We start from the raw sequence: 21,802 nt of genomic DNA, 5'->3' as shown, positions 1-21,802 counted from the left end.
AGGACAATCTGTGAGGAAGGAAATCTAGGTATTATAACACCTACACAATCCAGAACTAAATATCAAAACCCTCAAAATATCTGCAGAAGTTTCTGTCTCATGATGTTAAACTATCTGAACTCTTCATTTTCCCACTTCCCACGCACTGTTTGTCGTCATTTCTTGTGGTATGCTATCAAACCTAAGTTGTAAGTACAAGTGAACAAGAAGGTTCATGTCATTTAACCTAATTAATTTGGTCCTTTCACGAAAAATAGTCAGCCAGATTTCTTCAAATGGATTGGAGTGTACGCATTTCCAGCGAGAATTATGTTATGTTCAAGTTTCCAATTTGCTTTGCTTATGTATTAGGGAAGGTGAACTTCTTCAATCAGAAGTCAGTCCAGAAATTTCATTACCATAGGTGAATTCCTTTGAAAATAAAAGAGAATACTCAGATACAAGTAATTGTCTAGTTCTTTCTGAAAATCCCTGGTCTTTGTCTTCTAATGATCTGTTCGTATACCTGAAAGTATTTAAATAGCAGAAGTAGAGGTATGTCCACTGTGTGTCCATTGTTTCACTTCCAATGTTATTTTTCAGACCCTATTCTTGTTCATTTTGCCCACAATTATTTTTTCAAAGCTGGATGAAAACTCAGTATTCAAATTACATTTTCAGTTTCTAAAAACAAGTTTGAAATTATGCAAGATACACCCTGCTTTTGGAGAATCTCACAACAGAAGTTCTTCTTTTACTGGACTTTGAAACACATTCATTATTATAATGCTGCAGCCCTGGAAATCTTAATGCCTTTCTGGCACTGAAAATCCTCAGTCTTCCACTTAATGCTATTGCTGAGCACTGACATCATGTGACTTTTCCTACATTTCTATGTGAGGGAGATGAAAACAGAACTAATTTCTTCTGATTTATGAAAGGCTTATTTCACAAATAGGCTTTACAGGAGCACTTTAAAGCATACGAAAATGACTTACCAAAGAGAATAACTAGCTCAATCTACACTCACAAAACGAGCAAGCAAACAAACATAATCAGCTTCTGAGCCAGCTCAGAACTTCCAAAAAATTAATATTCACCAAAAGTCATTTGAATTAGCTAGGGAAGAAGACAAGGAATATCAGGCATTGTTGTATGCACTGCTACCTACCACCTACATATTCTTGTAACTTAAGGTTGGTAAGGATCCTTGTGTCATCTTAGGTTGTGGCTTCCTTACCAAAGCCTTAGCCTCAAAATCTTTATCAAATTAGTCATGTGGGTAGCACTTTAATTTCAACTTCATCAGAGACACTGAAGAAATCTGAAGCTAAGCTTGCCTTTTCTCCTGAATAAAGATGAGCACACATAAAAGGTATACTGAGCTAATGCAAGTACAGTGAAGCTTAAACATTTTGACTGCAAATGGGAAGCTTGTCACCAACTCAACAAGCACAAGATCAGGCCAAAGTTTAGGTTTCAAAAGTGCAGAAGTAAAGCTGCATTACTTTGTGTAAGGAGATAAATTGCACTTAAAAATTTGCAGTCTTGAATAGGCAGATCCCAAGGCACCTGATGGCTTCATTGGTCAAAAAGTTCTTGCCAACACCAGGAACTAATGCATTAGCACAACACAGGATCAAAACACAGCCTGTATTATCTGATTCATTCAGCAGAATCACTGCTTAAGCAGCGTAATGTATACTTTTTTTTTTTGCTTTGTATGGTGTATGGGAAGAAATGACAGCTTTTATATTCTTTTTTAATATAAAAAACAAGAAGAAAAATGTCAATTGCAAAATACTGGACTGACAGCAGATCCACAGAAGGATAATATTGTCACAGTGTAGGTATATAAAGCAGTAAACAGACAATACAATCTTTTTCTTTCAATATGCAAAAGTGCATCGTTTTGGCAATTCTAAAGGATGCTATCAGGAAGTCATCCTTTCATCAGACAGTTTGTTATCAGCAACTGCACTTAGTTTAATTATATTTTGACTCTTAATCATGTTTCATGAAGTAGGTAGCATTCCTTTTTTCTATTAAGAATTCATATGCCATTTCCAAAGAATAAGTATATGAAATGCACAATTTTCCCTGCACTTTCAACAAATATATTCCCCTTCATACTACATTCATGACAGTAATCCAAAATAGCCTTTCATTTTTCCTTCTAGCTGTAGCTCAGCAGTACCTAACAGCTATGTCGGAAGCAAACCCATGAAATCTGCTGAGGTGAATTGAAACGTTCTTCTGCAGTTATCTGTAACCATGTTAAAGATGTTGTGGTATTTTAAAATATCTTTTACTGCAAATAAATTCACTTAATTATTGTTCTGCCTTAGATATACTAGCAAGTACTAGCATTCCAACTTTACAGAACAGTCCAGCAATATTTGGAGGGAAAAGTTTGGAATTGTTAAGCTTTTTAGTAGATTTAGGTATACATACCTCTAAAATCAATGGAAAATGTGACATAACTCCCTATACAGCTATGAAAATTCCAGTAAGGTCTTAAAAATATAGAATAGGACAAGAGTTACCATACTGAAGAGCAGCATCATCAGATTTTTCATATTTTTTAAAACCTTCTTTGAGACTGCATGGTCAAAGTCACCACAGATGAAGACACTAAATTTCTAAATTTTTCATGTTACTATGCAGGAAGTAGCAAAAATCACTGTAGGATGCAGAATGACAGTGGCAGGTATTTGCTATCAACACAGTGCAATGGTGCAGCTATAGCAAGGCTGGAAACCCTCCCAGGCTCCTCTCTTCCAAGCACAAAGCTTGAGAGATGAAGCCTTGCGCTTTAAGAGGTGATTTTCTCTCACTTTTTGTATTTAACTGAAGCAAGCCATACAATATTTACCAACTTCCTGATGTAATAGTTTCTTAAATAAAACTCCCTGTGACAGGAGGCAAAGTAAGACTCTACAGACACTGAAGCATCAGGAAAATGAGTGCTCTTAAGCTCACTAGCATTTGTATCTTTTTGGCTGAGTCAATATTTTGCTTGGTATTTCCAGGAAAAGTAAACACTGAAAATTCAGTCATGGATCTTGACTTTTCCCCAGTTTTAAAATCAAAGCCACTCAAATTTCACCAGCATTTGATTACAACAGACATGTATAAATATATCTCAATCCCCACCCCCTCACAAGGCTTAAAATCCAAAATAAGCTTTCACAAGGTTCTAGGACAGGGTTTGAACTGGGAAATAGCGAGTGCCTTTGAATTTAACCATGTGCTAGATTTAGCTGTAGCACTGTTCCTTTTTGTCTATCAGTTTGTGTATCTTCGAAGACTCTGCAGTCTGGGGAGCAGGTGGGGGGTGTTTCTAGCTATCTCTTCACCCTGCAAGAGAGGTGCTGAGTACACAGGGTGAAGGGCTGAGCTAGTGGACTGATGGGGAGAGCAGGGAAACAGGTGAAATTAGCTAGAATGTTATAAAAAGCAACAGGAAACCTGTCAGGGGGCTTGTAAATGAAGATATGACAAGACGAAAGAGAAGCAGCTGGCGACAGTTTCATATCTTAGAAAACAAATCCTGTTTTCATGTCTCAGCCACAGCTTATCACCTGAACACCCATCATCATGGTCTTGACTGCTTTGTTTACTGCCATCCTTTTAGCTGCTCTTCATCGATTCCCTGGGCAAAGGCTTTGGGCCTCAGCTTGGGTACAGCTGAGCAGGACTTCCTAACACCAGTAGAAAATAGGTTTATACTTGGTGAGGATCTGGCTTCCTACCTTGTCACTGAAAGAGGAACAAGTAAGAGCTACAGCTATTATAAGGACCACTTATTACTGACAGTGAAGCAGCTGGAGTGACCAGAGCAGTTGAAAATTGGTATCTCAGAAAAGCAATTTGGGGATTTCCAGGCATTCTTTTTAATGCTATATTTGTGCCAAATAGGGATTCAAAATGTAATTGAGAAAGCTCTTCTAAGGCATGTTCGGGTGTCTCTCAACAGAAAAACATTAGCTGAAGAAAGAAAAAAATGCAGAAACCAGACAAATTGCTTAAGAAAATTGAGCAGCCAGAAAGTCCATTAAAGACCACAGCATTCTAGTGCGCAGGAGAAACTGCTGGCTGCAATGAAGTAGAAATCCTCCTGCACCCATTCTCTGGGCTGTGCAAATGGTCAAATGCAGCTTTCAGCTTTGAAGCACATTTTGCCAGAGAAGAGCACTCTCTGTCCTGTTTATTTGTTATTGGCTGTCCATACTCTTCCTCCCCACTCCACTAACATAGAGGACAATGATCAGTCACTGGTATCACAAGAGATCCAATAACCTGTGTAAACCTCAAGACAATATACAGCACCTCTTTGAGAACCAAGGAGCAGCACAGGCAGTGCAGAGTGCAGGGTAAGAGCAATCAGAGCAAGCAAGCAAGGCTGTTATGGGGCAACCAGGAACCAGAACCTATTAAGTAGAATATGTCAGGAAAAGTTAGGACAAGAAAATGTCCAAAAATAGAGCTGAGAAAAAGAGTGTTTCTTCAACAGACAAATGAGTGTCAAACTAGACATATCTACCAAGAGTCAAAGGGAGATGCTGAGAAATGGCTGGTCTGACAAGAAAGCAAGCCAGACCAGAAGAAAAGCAAAAAGACACAAGGTCACTGAAATGGCAGAAAACCATGGCCGTAATAGCAAGGCTAACATAACCATGATAAGACCGTGGCACATTCCTGAGAGGAATATGGAGAGAATGAACACAGGCGTTGGCATAGTCACTTGCAGTTTTCCCAAACTTACCATTCATTCCACCACAATGTAATGCATTCACATCAGATAGAAAACAATCTCTTGAAGCTTTTTATGCTCCTCTTAACCTGAAAATGGGAGAGGAAAGGTATCTTGCTCTGCAGCACCCTTAGATTTTTTCTTTCCTCTCACCAAAATCCCAGGTCTTCTCTAGTCTTGGGGAATCACCCTTGTCTTTTCATTCTCACTGATAGCAAACACAGGTTGCAACAGATAAATATTCTTATGGCATCAATGACTAATTCCTTCTTCTTTTAAACCTAACCATGCTTCTAAGATACTGCAAGAAGAGAAACCCACTTCCAGTAGCTCTCTGCCGATTTTTGTCTCCAACAGGAGATGTTGTCTCCTCTCCCTTTCCTGTAAAGGATGCCTGTGTCATCCTACAAACACAGCTTCCATATTGCACAGTTACTGGGAGAGTGGATGGGTCAGCCAGTGAAGTAGCATGTTAAGCATTGAGGGAGAGGAGAAAGGGACTTATCAGCTTTTCTCTTTCTTTCTCAGGCTGTCCAAGATAGTCTGGGAACCCTTTTGTGAAGAGCACCCCTCAGTTGTGACCCCACTATGTGCTCCACTCTGTGCCTGTTTCAGGGCCAGTCAAGCCCGTCAAGCTCCTGTAATTTCCAAGCTTCTGGCTCTAGATTTTCCATGCATGAGGTTGCAAAAGTCCTATGCAATTGCACAGATTGAGAAAAAGCAACAGAAGGCTGAAATGGCTTGTATAAAAGTCATATGGACGTGGCACTTTTAAGTATACTACTTTGTTAGGGTTGTGAACATCTTAGCATACGAGTAACAGAAGGGCAGCTTCTAGTAACCACAATTTAAAAAAAAGAGGAGAAAAAGTCTGAGACAGACAGCTGAACTGTTTTCTGCAGGGCTAAGCTTGAGGAATAAAAAGAAGTATAAAAAACAATAACCTTTCACATTAAGGTCAAGTGGTTGTTAAAGTGGTGTCTGGACAATCTTTTCTTCCATCCTCTGCCTGATTTTCATCTGATTCATAGCATTACAAACACCTGCCTGGATCACTCATTTCTCTCCCCAATATACTTTGCGGTAAAATGAAAATATGCAGCATAGTAATTGCTTTATCCAGGCATATTTTTTATTTTTTTGCTGAAGTATTCGGTATTTTCTTAAATATATTCTTCCACTTTGTAAGGAAGAACTATGTACAAATTACATCTCCTTAGGAAGAATACCAGTAACAATAATTTCACATGGCAATTTTGACACATCAAAAAAAGCAATGCTTTATGTTGCCCCTAGCAAAATTTTGACCAACCACAAATTATATTGTAAACAGCTGAACAATGCAGAAAAATATGACCTATGTCTAAGTTTACTTTGCACAAAGTTGCTAACGGTGGCACTGTGGCTATAATACGGTAACGCAGCACACTCAGTTCTGTATTTAATTAAAGGACAGAAATACAAACTTCTAAAATGTTTTCATAATACATGAAGGTGAGCAGGATGGGTGAAGTCTGAGTTGTCTCCAATGTCCCTGTGCCAGAGGCAGTCAGTTAACACAGGTGTTTATTGTGCGCTTAACTGGGGCAGGCTGGAGGAAGAGTAGCTGGAGGAGTTTGGTGAGCCTGTTGTAGCTGAAGATGGATGGGACTTTTTCAGTCTGTTCTCACAGTTCTTGTTTGGGTGACCAGCTTGGATGATCTCTGTCAGCCTTTTTATTGTTTTAGGTGAAATAAACAATGGCAATATGAAACACCATAAGGGAGGCTGTGTAAAGTGCTGAGGAGGAAGAAAGGAAGAGGAAGAAAGGAGTCAAGGGAAGAAACTGGAGGAAGGGAACTAGGATCACTCACATTTTTGCCTCTCTAAACAGCAATCTAACCTGAAGAGTTCCAGGTATTTTTTCCTTGTGATTACGTGAGAGCACTACTTGATTTACTATCTGCAACTCAAGCTTTAATTAAGGCTAAGCTCAATCAGCTTTGCATATGTTGCTGAGGTGAGTCTGGATAATATGTGTCCCACCTAGATATTTGCCCATCCCCCAAACCAGACCAGCCGCAGTTTGCTGATGAAATAGCAAAGTCTTGGATCTTAGCCTTGCATCTATCAGTTTTGCCTGTTTGCCTCAGTTCAGGACACACCAACTAGCATTTCAGAAGTACATGTCAGGCTCTCCCCTCCATATCATGCTGCAGCAAAGACAACAGAGTAGTGGCCAAGCCAAGATCAGCCAAGAAAATAAAATGATACTTTACTAATAGAATCAGAAGAGTATTATGGAATATATTGGTTTTACTCTAATTAGTAAATCAACATCAGAAAGAACATCTGCATCATTCCCAGTGTCTGATCCCCTCATAGCAAAACCACCAGTGTCTGCTTGTTCGATTCTTAAAAAGCAAAACTGAAAATCCAGTCTTTGTAATCTTCAATTGAGCCAGCTGGTAGAATGCAAATGCAAAGAATGATATGTCTTGCCATTGCCTGTAATCTAAATCTAAAGATACTAAGCCCACAGAGATACATTAAAGTTGGGGAGCCCATCAGGAAAACAGATGGCAAAATAAACAATAATGCAGAAAAAAAAGCACTAAACCTCTTGCTGGCACTTAATAGTAACATGGGTAGGACAAATCTCACCAGGGTAGAGAATAATAAAAGCCTGTTTCTGACAAAATGAAATAAAATTATTTGAATTGACACTTCCGCTCTCATAAATCTGACCGACACATCTATTATTACTATTTTGCCCTGGGACTTCAGCCTTAGCTTGGGATGCTGAAAGTTGCTTTCATTAGGAGCAGGCATATGATGGAGCCCAGCGTCCCTGTAACAATTTGGTTTCTATAGAGAGTCCTACTTACTGGCAGACAGAAGGACTCACGCGACAGAGCACAGTCTTTGTTCACAGCTCCCAGCCTATTTCTGCCAACGCTCTGCCCCAAAGGTCTGTCTCCAGAGGCTCTCCCTGACAGTTTGCAGTGCTGAGGCTGTCCAGGGTTTCACCACTGCACCTTTCTCACCTTTTTTAGGGGTAGTTTGCTTTCTCTCTCTTCTAATTACAGTTTCATCAATCAAAGCTTTAGTTTTTCTGTTTTCTACGTCAAATCCCAGGAAAATCTTCTGGGCTACATTCAGCTAGATAAATCCCATGTTTCACATGCTGCCTATTGCTATGTCAGCTACTGTGTCATTGAAAAGAAACTGAATGACTGCCTCCATGTATTCAGAAATATGGTTGCTATATCGACCCACACATCTATGCGTGTGTACTTCTCCTAATGATATATGAGCACACATTCGAGAAAATACTGTTTTCAGCAGGAGACTCTCTGATCTAAGGTTATAGTTGCTCAGGTCTCCATTTGAACACTCAGCTGGCAGGTTTCAGCAGGTATCTTGCCTTCTGTGGTTTAGATGCACTTTCCTGGGAGCTAGCCTTATTACACAGTGACAACCAGCTCTGTCCCTGGAGCACTGTAGAGGGAATGGGCATAAAGGGAAAAGAGGCTACTCTTTACTTCTTCCCTGATATATTTCAGTCAACCAGTCACCCTCCATGTGCTTACCACTATGTGGAGTGCCAGAAGACCTGCTGTGCCCAGTGAGGAGAGGGAGAAAAGCCTCATTGCAGTGTCCATATTCTGTATATCTCCACAACTAAACTTTTTCTTGGCTTTGTTTTTCTAGTTTTAAATAGCCCTTTAGACGAAGCCAGCAATTAAAATAGAAAAGCCTCCTCCAGGTAGCTATCCAGAAAGGTAATTTCAGACAAAGATTGAACTCTGCTCCTTTGTGCCTGGCCCTAAAAACTTCTTGCTGCCACAAAAGTAATTGCAAAAATAGGCTCCACCAGCTGACCTGATCCAAGAAGGCAGAAACACCAATGCCTTTTCAACCTCTGATATTTATCTCAATAACTCTAGTGTCCTTTACTAATATTGCAGTGACCTCTAGGGGCCTGATCCAAGACCATTGGTTTCATTGGCCCTTACTGACTTACCCCAGACTTCCAGAAAGTTTTCTAAGCCTGGAAGGATGAGTATTTAATGTACAGATGAAAAAAACAGTGTGTCTGATGAGAAAGAGAATAGCCTAAAGTCTTCCCTCTCAATGCTGCTGATGTCTGCATGGTTAAAAATGAACTACCTAGGGCTAGATGAACCCCTGGTGTTAGCCTGAGCAATGCATTCATATCCATTTACCTGAAATCTAAATTTGGTTTATTGCATTTCATAACCACATGGAAGATGATAGCATCTCTTAATGTTGAATCAGAGCAAAAAGTTTCCACTTTTTATGCATATCAGCACAAAAGAAACCACTTCCACTTACCCAGGAGTACTGTAGATCCATATCAGTGAGGGAATATGTAAGATGTGGCTGATGAGAAGAGCAAGTACAGTTTTCCCATTCTTCTATTTTTGAAATCAGGAAGTCGCAAGGACAGAGCTGGTTATCAGGAAATGGCTTCCAGTCACGCCACAAGTGGAATTCGGTTTCCGAATGGATTGAAATAGTTCCTAAGTTATTAAGTCTGGAAGTGTATGAGCAGCCTAGAGATGCAGAAATAAAATCTGCCCTAGTCTCAGTCTCTTCCTTTCTCCTCACGTTGTCTTTCCAGGTCTTCTTTTCCTGAGGTTTTGTCAGCTTCACGCAAGAAGTTAGTGCTTCTTCATCCTCTTCAGAGATATAAGCATCTTCTAACGTATCTTTAAAAATGCAAATACTTCTGTTATAATCTGTTGCAATTCATAGAGAAAATAGCACACTTTTTTTCTTAAATGCTGTCTGTTGCATTCTATATAATGAAAAAGCCAAGGACTCCATAAAAAACAAATAATAATGATAATTAGGGAGATGGAAAGGAATTTGTACTGGGTCAGACATCTGAGCCAAAAGCAAGATTTATTCTCCATTTGGTAAATTTGTCTTGTTCCCTCAAAAGCCTGGAAAATTGAACTGGTTCTGCACTGAACATGCAAATTTGCTAATGAAATGTCATATTGCTGCATAGTTGCAGAGAGCATGAGTTTAGCTTAAATACTGGAAAAGTTTGGAAATCTTTTCTGGATAGTTCTTCTTCCACCCCTTCCTAGTATGTATGTTGTAGTTACAAAGTAGTTGCTGAAATCTGAATTTCCTCATGTGCTTCAGACCAAGCAATGATTTGGCTGGAGCAGTAGTTCATCAGATAGTTTAAACTCATTTTGCTAGTATTCGTTTACAAAATATTCATATACACAAATGCATTGTACAACAAATGCATGCCCTGTTAAATTAATGTTGACAAAACAAGTTCAGATGAAGAACTGCTGCACAGTCAGATCAGTGATCTGTAGGAGACTCGAGAAAATAACCTGAGCTCAGCATCAGTTTAGAATTCCTGTGTCTTATGGCCCTAGGCAATCAGGTATGATGAGAGGCCGACTTGCTTATCATACTGCAGACCTTCTTGTGCTCCCAGCTGCTACTGACTCATGGATTAACATTGAAAGTTATCTTCGCATTTGTCAGTTTTGCCTTTCTGATCTGAAACGTGACACTAAACTAGAAAGTACTCTAAAAAAAAATTGTCCCCAGCACGGAGGCCCCACTGTTATACAATTCTATTTAGCTAAAATCCCCTCTTGCGAGATATACTGTTACAAAACCCAAGCTAGTGTGACAGGAAACAGGTTTTCACGCTATGAGGAAGTCAGCACTAAAGTGGTATCACAGTAACATCTCAGTTGGGGTTTGAAAATCGTGGGTGGTGAATGACAGACCAGGACAGGATTGTTTACAGTTATGTTCAATACAGTGTCATTTGCCAAATGTTGGAAAGAATGCTGATAAGATGCTTTACTTACTGAGGGGGAGCAAAACATGTTTGACATCCTCCAAGCTTTGTGTACTTGTTTTTTTGGTTCGGACCAATTTCTGCAATCGTTTTAGTGTTCCCATGGACTCTGCTTTATCATCTGGTTCTGTACCCTGGCAAAAAACCCAAAGATGTTGAAAGTATTCAAAGCCTACAAATAAAAACCAAGGGTAGCATGGAGCTTATTTTGAGAATGACGAAGTCTCAGATTCAAAGAATTAATCATCTACACAATGCTTTAAAAGTTAGGCACTTTCTTGCTTGGGACCAACAGATATAAAAAAGGAAAAAGGCAAGTCACAAGAGGCATCAAACTTAGATCAGTGTTCATATTGCTGTTTACATATTACTTTTCTTTAATACCCCAGTATTACTTAATACTTAATTCCAGATTAGTTCCAGAAAACATTTTAATATATGCATACACTACATTATCCAGAAGCATTTCAGGTATGCACAGAAATCCCAAATGTGGTGAGCTACTGCATTTAAATGTGCATGGGAGTGTGTTCTGAAATACTGATGCCTTCCTTTATTCAAGGCCTTATTTCCTTTCCTAGATTAAATGACAGTAACATAAATGACAATTCAAATCTGTTTTTGTACATTCCGACAATGTCCTACTGGAGAAACTCAAGGTTTGGGTACTGCAGGCTCCTAGAGCAGGAACTTTGTGAATGTGCAGCCATCTCATATGCTTTCACTTATGTTAAACCAGCTGCTGCTATCTTGCAAATCAGTCCAGAAACACTTGAGTTCACTTCCAGTCTGGCTTTGAACTTCTCTGTGAGCTTCAGAGAGAACTTTGATACTTTGACAGCAAATAACCTCTCTTCCATAGTCATATGCTGTGCTTCACATAGAAAACCTACTTTTTATTAGAAACCAAAAAAAAAGTTCATATATTAGAAATTATTAAAACTGTAATTCACCAATGTCTACTTTTTGGAACAATACTGTCTGGCTTCTATGGCTATTCACCTATTTACACCGATAATGAATTTGGCCTATTGTGGCAATGCATCTTTGGCAATATTACAAGTGATTAAGTGCTAGTGCTGATGTTATCAGATGGTAGAAATGCAGAGACCTTTATTGCACTCTGCCCAACAATTACGTCACACATCACAGATCCCTTCTGCTTCCTCATATGCATAATTCTTTGAGACAATGTCATCAGGGAGTTTGCCAGCACAGTCTAATGTATAGTGGGCGGGCAGGCTGCTTAGGCAGGGGTCTCAAGATTCTGAAGTCCTCAACTTTTGTTTGGATTACAGGCTTTTTGCAAAGTCTTAGCATGAAGCATGTCTGAAGTCCCAGCATTCACATACTACGAGTTACATCCATCCCTTGCAGCAATGATAATGGATGTGCTGGTTTTGGCTGGGGTGGAGTTAACTTTCTTCATAGCAGCTAGTATGGGCTGTGTTTTGGATTTGTGCTGGAAACAGTGTTGATAAAGCAGGGATGTTTTAGTTACTGCTGAGCAGTGCTTACAGAGCATCAAGGCCTTCTCTGCTTCTCACCCCACCCCACCAGCGAGTAGGCTGGGGGTGCACAAGAAGTTGGGAGGGGACACAGCCGGCACAGCTAATCCCAACTGACCAAAGGGATATTCCATACCATATGACGTCATGCTCAGTATATAAAGCTGGGGGAAGAAGAAGGAAGGGGGGACATTCGGAGTAATGGCTTTTGTCTTCCCAAGTAACCGTTACGCGTGATGGAGCCCTGCTTTCCTGCAGATAGCTGAACGTTTGCCTGCCGATGGGAAGCGGTGAATGAATTCCTCGTCTTGCTTCACTGCCTTGCGCGGCTTTTGCTCTACCTATTAAACTGTCTTTATCTCAACCTGGGGGGAGTGAGCGAGCGGCCGTGTGGTGCTTAGTTCCCAGCTGGTACTAAAGGACGACAGTCCTTTTTGGTGCCCAACGTGGGGCTCGAAGGGTTTGAGATAATAACAGATTCAACAGAACTTACTAGAAGGGGTTTCTATCTGTTGAAAGTTACAGGTCACAATATTGATTCATCTGTTCTTGACATTAGTTTATTTGGTCTGCACCATGCTCTTTTTTTTGCTGTACCTGTTAAAGATTGGTGTTGGCTTTTTCGGTTTGCTGCGCTCTGTGGTGATTAGTGATGTTTTGCTTGGGAGATTTGTTTTTAAAACACTGACCTTGAGCTGGGTAATCTGGTGTTTGATCTCTGCACTGAAGCCATTACTGTACTTCGGGTACCATCTCATGGAGATATTTAGCAATTATACTCCTTCCTCTGAGAGTTTTTTGTGGAGGAAATACAGAACATCACCCTTGCTGTCTTCTTCTGTGGTAATGTCTCCCTCGTTACAATGGCTTCTCAGTACCTTGAACATCCTTGGGTAGTTGAAATACTTCTATTGGTATTTCTTAGAAATATTGCTTCAGTTTTGTCTAAGGTTAACAAGCAATTTAGGAATATGACCCAGGCTCCGCGAGAGTATGGTCATGGGTGGCACGGCATGTGGGAGAATATGGGCAGGCATCTAGAGAACTTCTTACCTCCAATGGTCTGAAACTTCACTCCCGAACAACTGCAGGATCCTGATGAAGTGTTAGAATGTTTGAAAAAAAAATGCCGCGGCTACTCCAAAGAGGCACAACTTACTGGACTGTGCTGGGCCCTGGCCAGTGTCTGCCAAACACTGCTCGATACTATGCAGCACCTCCAGGAGGAAGAGAGGGGAAACAAACCAACATACAGTGTGGCTAAACCGGGCACTGTGTCAGTCGCCCCTATAACTAAAAAGAAACAGTGGAAGCAGAAGTCAGCTCGTTTAGTAAGGGATGAAGAAGCTTCTCCTAAGAGGGAGCAGGAGAAAGAATCAGACGAGGCAGCCTGTTCTGCGGCAGAGCAGCCACAAGAACAGGAGGAGGAAGAGACTGAGATAATCAATGAGACAGAAACCACCCGCTCCCTATCCCTAAGTGAGTTGCGAGATATGCAAAAAGATTTTAGTCGTCAACCAGGTGAGCTAATTCTCAGCTGGTTGCTACGATGCTGGGATATTGGGGCCAGTAGTCAGGAATTAGAGGGTATGGAAGCCCGGCAGCTGGGATCCCTTGCTAAGGATAAGGCCATTGACAAAGGTGTATGTTAATTTCAGTTTTAAAAAAAAGACCACTGTTCACTTGACAGGTAACTGCTTATAAAGACGGCTGTGCTTCAAGTGCCGAAGGTTCAGATATTTTTCTCTGAAGACATGAGGTTCTGTAAGCAGAAATAGAAGCCCAAGACTTCTATGCCCAGGCAAAAGATATTTTTATGTGTATTTAGTTAGTTTTGTATCACTAGACAATTGTGTTGAAATCATAATAAGTTGAAGCAGAGAGTTAGTGAAAGCTAAGTGAGAATAGGTGAGATGTTCCCCTGTATATTCAGATGTTTGATTTCAAACCTTGAAAGGGTTTGTACCAAATGATTTGCAGACGACACCAAGTTGGGCTGGAGTGTTGATCTGCTGGAGGGTAGGAAGGCTCTGCAGAGGGATCTGGACAGGCTGGATCGATGGGCCCAGGCCAATTGTATGAGGTTCAACAAGGCCAAGTGCCGGGCCCTGCACTTGGGTCACAACAACCCCATGCAATGCTACAGGCCTGGGGACGAGTGGTTGGAAAGCTGCCCCACAGAAAAGGACCTGGGGGTGCTGGTTGACAGCCAGCTGAATATGAGCCAGCAGTGTGCCCAGGTGGCCAAGAAGGCCAACGGCATCCTGGCCTGTATCAGAAATAGTGTGGCCAGCAGGAGCAGGGAGGTGATTGTGCCCCTGTACTCGGCACTGGTGAGGCCGCACCTCGAATACTGTGTTCAGTTTTGGGCCCCTCACTACAAGAAGGACATTGAGGTGCTGGAGCGTGTCCAGAGAAGGGCGACAAAGCTGGTGAGGGGTCTGGAGCACAAGTCTTATGGGGAGCAGTTGAGAGAACTGGGGTTGTTCAGTCTGGAGAAGAGGAGGCTGAGGGGAGACCTCATCGCTCTCTACAACTGCCTGAAAGGAGGTTGCAGAGAGGTGGGTGCTGGTCTCTTCTCCCCAGTGACAAGTGATAGGACAAGAGGAAATGGCCACAAGTTGTGCCAGGGGAGGTTTAGATTGGATATTAGGAAAAACTTCTTCACTGAAAGGGTTGTCAGGCACTGGAACAGGCTGCTCAGGGAGGTGGTTGAGTGTGGATGAGGCAGTTAGGGACATGGTTTAGTGGTGGACTTGGCAGTGTTAGGTTTACGGTTGGACTTGATGATCTTGAGGGTCTTTTCCAACCTAAATGATTCTATGATTCTATGATTTGCACCACCGCTTTGTCCAGCTATAAATTGGCATGGGGATTTAATAGCCTACAGAATCTGGTATATCCTCCTTATGTAAGACCAATGGACTAACAGAATATTAGAAATTGTCTTGAACCAAGCATGACCTAGTGAAATAAGCATATACCCACATACAAAATTACACACAAAAAAATCTCAAACTATTATATTATTTCAGGCACTGTTCTGATGAAATGTTCTTAGCTATGTAAAACATTATTATTATCATTATTATTATTATTGTTATTATTGTTATTATATCTCTAGATACACCTTTAATAGCTTCCTTCATGGCTGATACAAATTAGCATGATTCCATTCATGCTGATGGAGCTATGCTGACTTCTTTCCTTAAGGATAGAACCTTAGAAGTCATCCTCTTAATAAACACAGTGAGTAATGCAGAAGTTCCCATGGTGGGCAGCACTTGGTTTTAGACTCTCTTCTTCTCAGCAGCATGTTACATTCCTTGAAGTCTGCAGACTGTCCTGGGAACTGGGACTCAACCACAGGAACGTGGTGGGAAGTCAGAGAGTTGAATGTAAACACCTTTTCATGTCTCCAGTGTCTTTTGTAAGTTATGGCTACATTAGTATTTTAGTTTCAATCAGGGACATATATTTGAAGTTAATTTCACAGCTATCCCTGTAAGCTGCGTCTCAAAGTGCCACAAACTGAATTCATTGCAGATGAAATTAAGATGAAAGATGCTTTCCAGAAGTTTAACTGATGAACTCCAGCTACTATTGGATGTCCAACAGAGAGGATCTGAACACAGGTAGATCCCCCATAATGCATCTAGTGTGGACATCAGCACCAACTGTTCTGCTGTGCTGATAACTCACATATTACTCTGTGCTAGTTACTAATATAGACAAAATCTAGGTGCTTTCAGTTGCTGCCATCTAAAGAATTTATCTTATTTTGTAGACTAATAAAACCTAGTATTTTTGAGTTTAAAACCCTTTAGGTCTTCATAAGGATCTTCAATGTAGGATAGGGTCTCAGCAGATCCACCTTAAAGCTCTAGTCAGCTTAGGGCCCTTTTACAGCTTGTATCTGAAGTATTCATCATGCACTGTGGGCCAAATCCAAGCATCCTTAGATTAGTCATGTTCTGATTTGTATTTCAACCCCCCTCTCCCCTCTTCCAAATTCAAGATATTAGGACTGCAGTTTTAGCTTAGCTAAAGAGAGAAATTGAGGTGTAATTTTTCAGTGTCTCATTGTGAGATGTCTTTGCAAAATAAATCACAGTGGGTTTAAAATGCTAATATTGCTCTAATATAAGATCTCTTGTAGTAATAATAATTTGTTCACTTATAAGTAACGATACAAAAGCAACATGATGACTTTGAGTTATGATCTGGGATTTCCATCATGGAGACATCAAGATAAACGGTAGATAATCTCTTCAGATAATTTTATTAATGGCAAACTCTAATCCTCTTTACCTTAAAAGCACTCATTTGTAAGAGTCTATTGTTAGTGAAATGTCATAAGTGCTTAAGTAATAAATACAGTAACCCATTTTTATGGAAAAAAAGGCTCATGCAGTATCAGTTAGTGATGGGACAGCTTTTGAATTTACGGTATTTTATTTTGGTTTACCTAAGCATTCAAATCCAGAAGTTTAGCTGCCTATCCAAACAGAGCTAAAACATTCTTTGATGTAGAAACCAGACAGACTACCAGGTGAACTGACCGTCCTGGTCTCACAGTTTTTGTGTATTGTCCTGGTAACCCTCAGCCACAGCTTAGTGAAAGCATGCATAAAAGTGAGGGAAAAAAATTAAATGTTATGCCCTTGTTTCAGGCAATTTTGTTCTTGCTGTTTGTGTTATCTGGAATCTGGCATCTCTAGTTGCTGCTGTCCAGGATATGAGAGAAGGAAGTGCAGTGACAGAATGTGCAGCACTACTGGTTGGACCAGTAACGTACACTAATTTGGACTGTGTTGCTTTCCAGTACCTTCCTTCTCTGTGGAAGGGGAAGGAGGTTCCAAAAGGAACTATGGGGGAATATTGAAGACCAGTGCACAGAGCAGTAAGTTTCCACTCATAAAAAGCTGTTCATTTAAAACACATTTAAAGACTTTTAAATCTCTTCCCCCTCTATGTTCTAGGGTCAGAGCATTTGCTCAATTGAATATTGTAGCTGTGCTTATGTTTTGCCCAATATATAAGCAAAGCTATCCATAAGGGAAGAATCTTCATAAACAAGAATATTCTTTATTTCCCTTCTTAACAGGTTTTAGTTATGCAAAACCATGTCACATCACAAATAAAAATGAATTGTGTAAAAAAATAAATCACAGGCTGCCCTTTAGTTGCAAATAATTTGCATGAAGTGTGCAAAAAAATAACGTTTTTAAAATGCACTTATAAAAATATATTACAAAAAAAAAGACCTAAATTGTGTCTGATAAACTGTTGCCAGTTTATCCTAAGATATTCTAAATGCCTTAGAAATCGTTGCTCGCTGAGATGTTATGAGGATTAACCTGGTGACAGAAAAACAGCAATTTGGAAGCTAAGTGTAAAACACTGTTGGTCAGGTTCCAGCAATCTCAGTCCTGTTGAGCACTCTCTTTCCTGGGTCTAACTGCATTAATTTCAATAAAAGTACTTGCACAGCATGTCACTTCTCAGCATAAAGAATTTAGTCATGGCAGAGTCTAATCGCTGTGATTTTTACTCAACCGGTTTGTCTTTCCCAAAGAACTGCAATGATTTAATCATGATTACCGTGCATTTAAATTCAGAGTACAGTGTAATAGTGAGAAGACAAAAATTACTGTATGTTTACCGTGTCAATGGTGCATCATTATTGCACCATAAAAATTTTTGGAAAATTTCAGAAATAGCCTTGCTGCCCATAGTGAATATTAAAATAGTACATGATGACAGAGAACTTTCTACTCTGTTTATACAAAGAGTTAGTTCTGTAAAATGCACTGAATTTGGATAAATATTATGTTAAAAAACGTCAGTAAAGCCACAGTCAACCAATATATAGACAAGCACTGTACAAAGTTCTTTCATGTGCTCCTGCCCATACATATCTGACCTTTAAATATTCCCATTATTTTAGTCTGGTACTCCAGCTATTCAAAAATGACTGCAGAGTCAAACTAAGCAGGCTAGGATTATAGGCAGATTTTCTCCTGGGAATCACAGAGCAATAATAAGATATTCTATTAAAGATAAAGAAATATCATGATTAATAGCAGAGCAATAATAAGACATTCTATTAAAGATAAAGAGATATCATGATTAACAGCATTGATATGGATAAAGATTTTTCAACTTTTGGGGAAGCAATGTACAGTAAAGGAAATCTACTAAACCAGCATGTTCTTGAAGGCTGCTAGCTGCTGATGAAAAAAAAAAGAACAATTTTATGGCAACTCACCATTTCACTGTTGCCAGCCACACTTGGATTGTGAACTCGTGGTGGAATCCACTGCTCATAGTTTATCACCTAGATGGTATGAAAAGTAAAATTAAAAAAAACCCAGCATAAATAATTAGTATCATGTCATTGAATACAGACTGAGAGCTCATCAGTCTTTCAACCCAGTACTGTGTGCATATAAAAGCAATGGCTGACATACACCAGCTGACACCCATTGAAATCAGTTTGATATTGAGCTGTCTTAATTTCCTTAGTTATCTGGGACTCAGTACCATCTTGGAGACATCACAGTGTATGCGATACAGCGGCAGAGCCATGTGTTGTATCATGGGATGCTTGGGTCTCGTCCTAGATCTTGGCTCTCCTTTCTCAATGAGCAGGAAAGTCACAGAAGGCTTTCCTCAGCAGCAACCCCCCAGCTGAGGAGCAAGTGTCACTGATGCATTTCTAAAAAGGGTCTTGTTCAGTTTGCCTCACTCTGCCTGGGATGTTGAGCCCCAAGGGTGTGAGTTTGAATTGGATTAACAATGCAGAGAAAATGGGAGGATCCTCAGAACTAAGCAAAGACAAGACTATATAGACTTTCATCATCTGCCCATAATCCATTTCTTGGTCACAATGTCCTCGTGATAGGAACACCATGAGAATGCACTTTCCCTGGGGCACTGATGCAGTCCCTAGTGGGCAAGCCTGACAGTGCTTATAGCTTATCAGTGAAAGTAATGAACACCAGCCTTTTTTCTTCATGAATATGAATGACACTTTGAAGGCTGAATGCAACCTAAGAATTTACGTGAGAAATGAGGCATGAAACATTTTTGAAAATGTATTAGCCCAAAGACTGTATTACTTCATATTTTATGTCCTTCCCAATATGCTACAAAGGGTTTGAGCCATCAAGGGAGCCCTGCTAGACATGAACAAACAGTAACAAAGATATGAAAAATAAATGCAGAAAGTAAAGCTATTTTTTATGGTAGGGTACAATTATTACAGTGTTGCTCATGCTGAGTTCCTCAACCTGTACTTCTGTTCCAAGCCCCTATTTTCCAGCACTTACAGAATGAAATGAAATGAAATGAAATAATGAAATGAAATGAAATGAAATGAGCATCTATTTAGGAAATGGAGAGGGATTAAAGTTTTTGTGAAGCACTCAGGGAAGTTTATTTGCTTTCTTTATTTCTTTTTTCTTTGGGTTGTTTTTTTTTTATTTTTTGAGAGAGGGAAAAAACCCTATAATGTTAATCTATTCTATTTACTCTTGCTCGTAAATTTGGCTCTTCCATGTCTCATGGAATCACAGACTCACACAGACCAGCTGAGGCAGGAAGGTACCTCTGGGGATTGCCTACTCTAACTCCCTGCTCAGAGCAGGTCCAGCAGAGAAAGTTGCCTAGGTGTGTGTCCTGACAGATTTTGAGTATCTCCAAAGATGGACTTTACACAGCTTCTCTGGGAAGCCTCTTCCAGTGTTTGACCTTCCCTCACAGTAAAAAAGTGCTTTATGTTAAATGAAATTTCCTGTATTTCAGTTTGTGCCCATTGCCTCTCTCATCCTGTCACTGGGCACCACTTAGAAGAGTCTGTCTCTGTCTTCTTTACCCTCCCCCCCCCATCAGGTGTTTGTACATATGTATCAGATCCCCTTGAGCCTTCTTTGCTCCAGGCTGAACAGTCCCAGCTCTCTCAGCCTCTCCTCGTATGACAAATGCTCCAGTCCCTTAATGATCTTCATGGCCCTTCGTTGGATTTGCTCCAATATTTTGCCTGTTTGTCTTGTACTGGAGATACAATAACTGAACCCAGCACCCATATGTGGTGAGTCGGCTCGCTACTGCTGAGAGGAGGGGAAGGATCACCTCCCTTGACCTGCTGGCAACGGTCTGCCTAATGCAGCCTAAGAGGATGTTGGTCTTCTTTGCTCCAAGGGCACATCACTGGCTCATAGTCAACTTGGTGTCCACCAGGACCCCCAGGACATTTTCTGCAAAGCTGCTTTCTGGCCAGTTGGCCCCCAGCCTGTATTGGCAGAAGAGGTTATTCCTCCCCAGGTTCAGGACTTTGCACTTCCCTTTATTGAACTTCATGAGGTTCCTGTTTGCCCATTTCTCCAGGCTGCTGAAGACCTTCTGATGGACAAGAACAACTCTCTGTTCCATCAGCCACTCCTCCCAGTTTTGCACTGACTGCAAATTTGCTGAAGGTGCACTCTGTCCCATCGTCCAGGTGATTAATGAAGATGATAAACAGTACTGGACTCAGGATCGACCCCTGGGGTAAACCACCAGGGACTGGTCTCCAGCAGGACTTTAAGCCATTAATTACATTCCTTTGAGCCCATCAGTTCAACCTGTTTTGAATGCATCTCACTGTCCACTTTTCTAGTCCGTATTTCATTAGTTTGTCCATGAGGATATTATGAAGGACAGTGTTGAAAGCCTTAGTAACGTCGAGATAAACAACATCCACTGCTTTCCCCTCTTCCACCAAGCTAGTCATTTCATTGTAGAAGGCCCTCAGGCTAGTCAGGCATGATTTCCATTTCATAAATTCATGCTAACTACCCCCCAATCACCTTCTTGTACTTCATATGTTTGGGAATAGTTTCCAGGAGGATTTGCTCCGTCACATTCCTACGATTTGAGGTAAGACTGACTGGCCTGTAGTTCCCCGGATCTTCTTTCTGTCCCTCTTGAAGATAGTAGTGACATCCATGGCAGCTTACACTCCTGTTGTGTGAGCTATCCCACCACATTTCTGTGATCCTAATGAGACCGCAGCCTTGCAACTGCGTGCAGATCTCTAATTCCACCTGTTTGTTCCCCATGCTTTGTGCATCAGCGCATGGGGACTTCATAAAGGCACTCAGTTGTGCTGATTTTGTAGAAGTGTGAGAGCTTCCCCCATAATGCTGTTCTCTTAGCATTTCCTTATTTGTGTGCATAATGCAATACAGCAAATGAAAACAGACATAATCAGACTATTTTGGAAGCTTAAAAGGGCATTATATCAATGTTATCTTGATGATAAAGAAGGCCAGAGGTAATAATCACTAAAACTCAAAATAATGTCATAAAAAATGATTTTTTTAGAAAGCAAGCTGCAAAAGCCGAGTTCACTAGGTCTTAAATTGGTACCAAAGCTTGGAGGTATCCAAGTCTCTACAGCTTGTTAGTCACGTGCCCCAAAAAGCATCTTAAAAAAATTAGAGAAGTCAAAAATAGAACTTTGCTTTTAAAATGGGGTGAATGGTTCACGGGCAGATGCTTTAAGGGATTTTGAGGAAACTTAAAGCAAACATAGGCCTTATTCCCTATTATTTCTTCTTTCCTTTTTCCCTCCATATTCTATCATGTCTGGGGAATGGCCTCCGGGATCTTAATGAGGAGTCAGCCCAGAGGTTGCCATGGCAGTACAGGGGCAGAGCCAGAGATCCC

The 21,802-nt window shown here is 40.6% G+C and overlaps 1 protein-coding gene across 1 annotated transcript in view; it reads right to left on the bottom strand.

The window, feature by feature from the left end:
- The window catches only part of SAMSN1 (SAM domain, SH3 domain and nuclear localization signals 1), an 80,570-nt gene that overhangs the window by 42,480 nt on the left and 16,288 nt on the right, over positions 1-21,802 (bottom strand). The window contains exons 2-4 of the mRNA XM_059820425.1: positions 18,360-18,428; positions 10,591-10,714; positions 9,074-9,420 (exon numbers count right to left, since the gene is read on the bottom strand). Coding sequence (XP_059676408.1) covers positions 9,074-9,420; positions 10,591-10,714; positions 18,360-18,428 — 540 coding nt within the window. The remainder of the gene's footprint in view (positions 1-9,073; positions 9,421-10,590; positions 10,715-18,359; positions 18,429-21,802) is intronic.

Source organism: Gavia stellata, chromosome 1, assembly GCF_030936135.1.
Source record: "Gavia stellata isolate bGavSte3 chromosome 1, bGavSte3.hap2, whole genome shotgun sequence".
Taxonomy (NCBI): domain Eukaryota; kingdom Metazoa; phylum Chordata; class Aves; order Gaviiformes; family Gaviidae; genus Gavia; species Gavia stellata.
The sequence above is the reverse complement of the archived record's forward strand: the minus strand, read 5'-3'. Positions and strand labels throughout refer to the sequence as shown.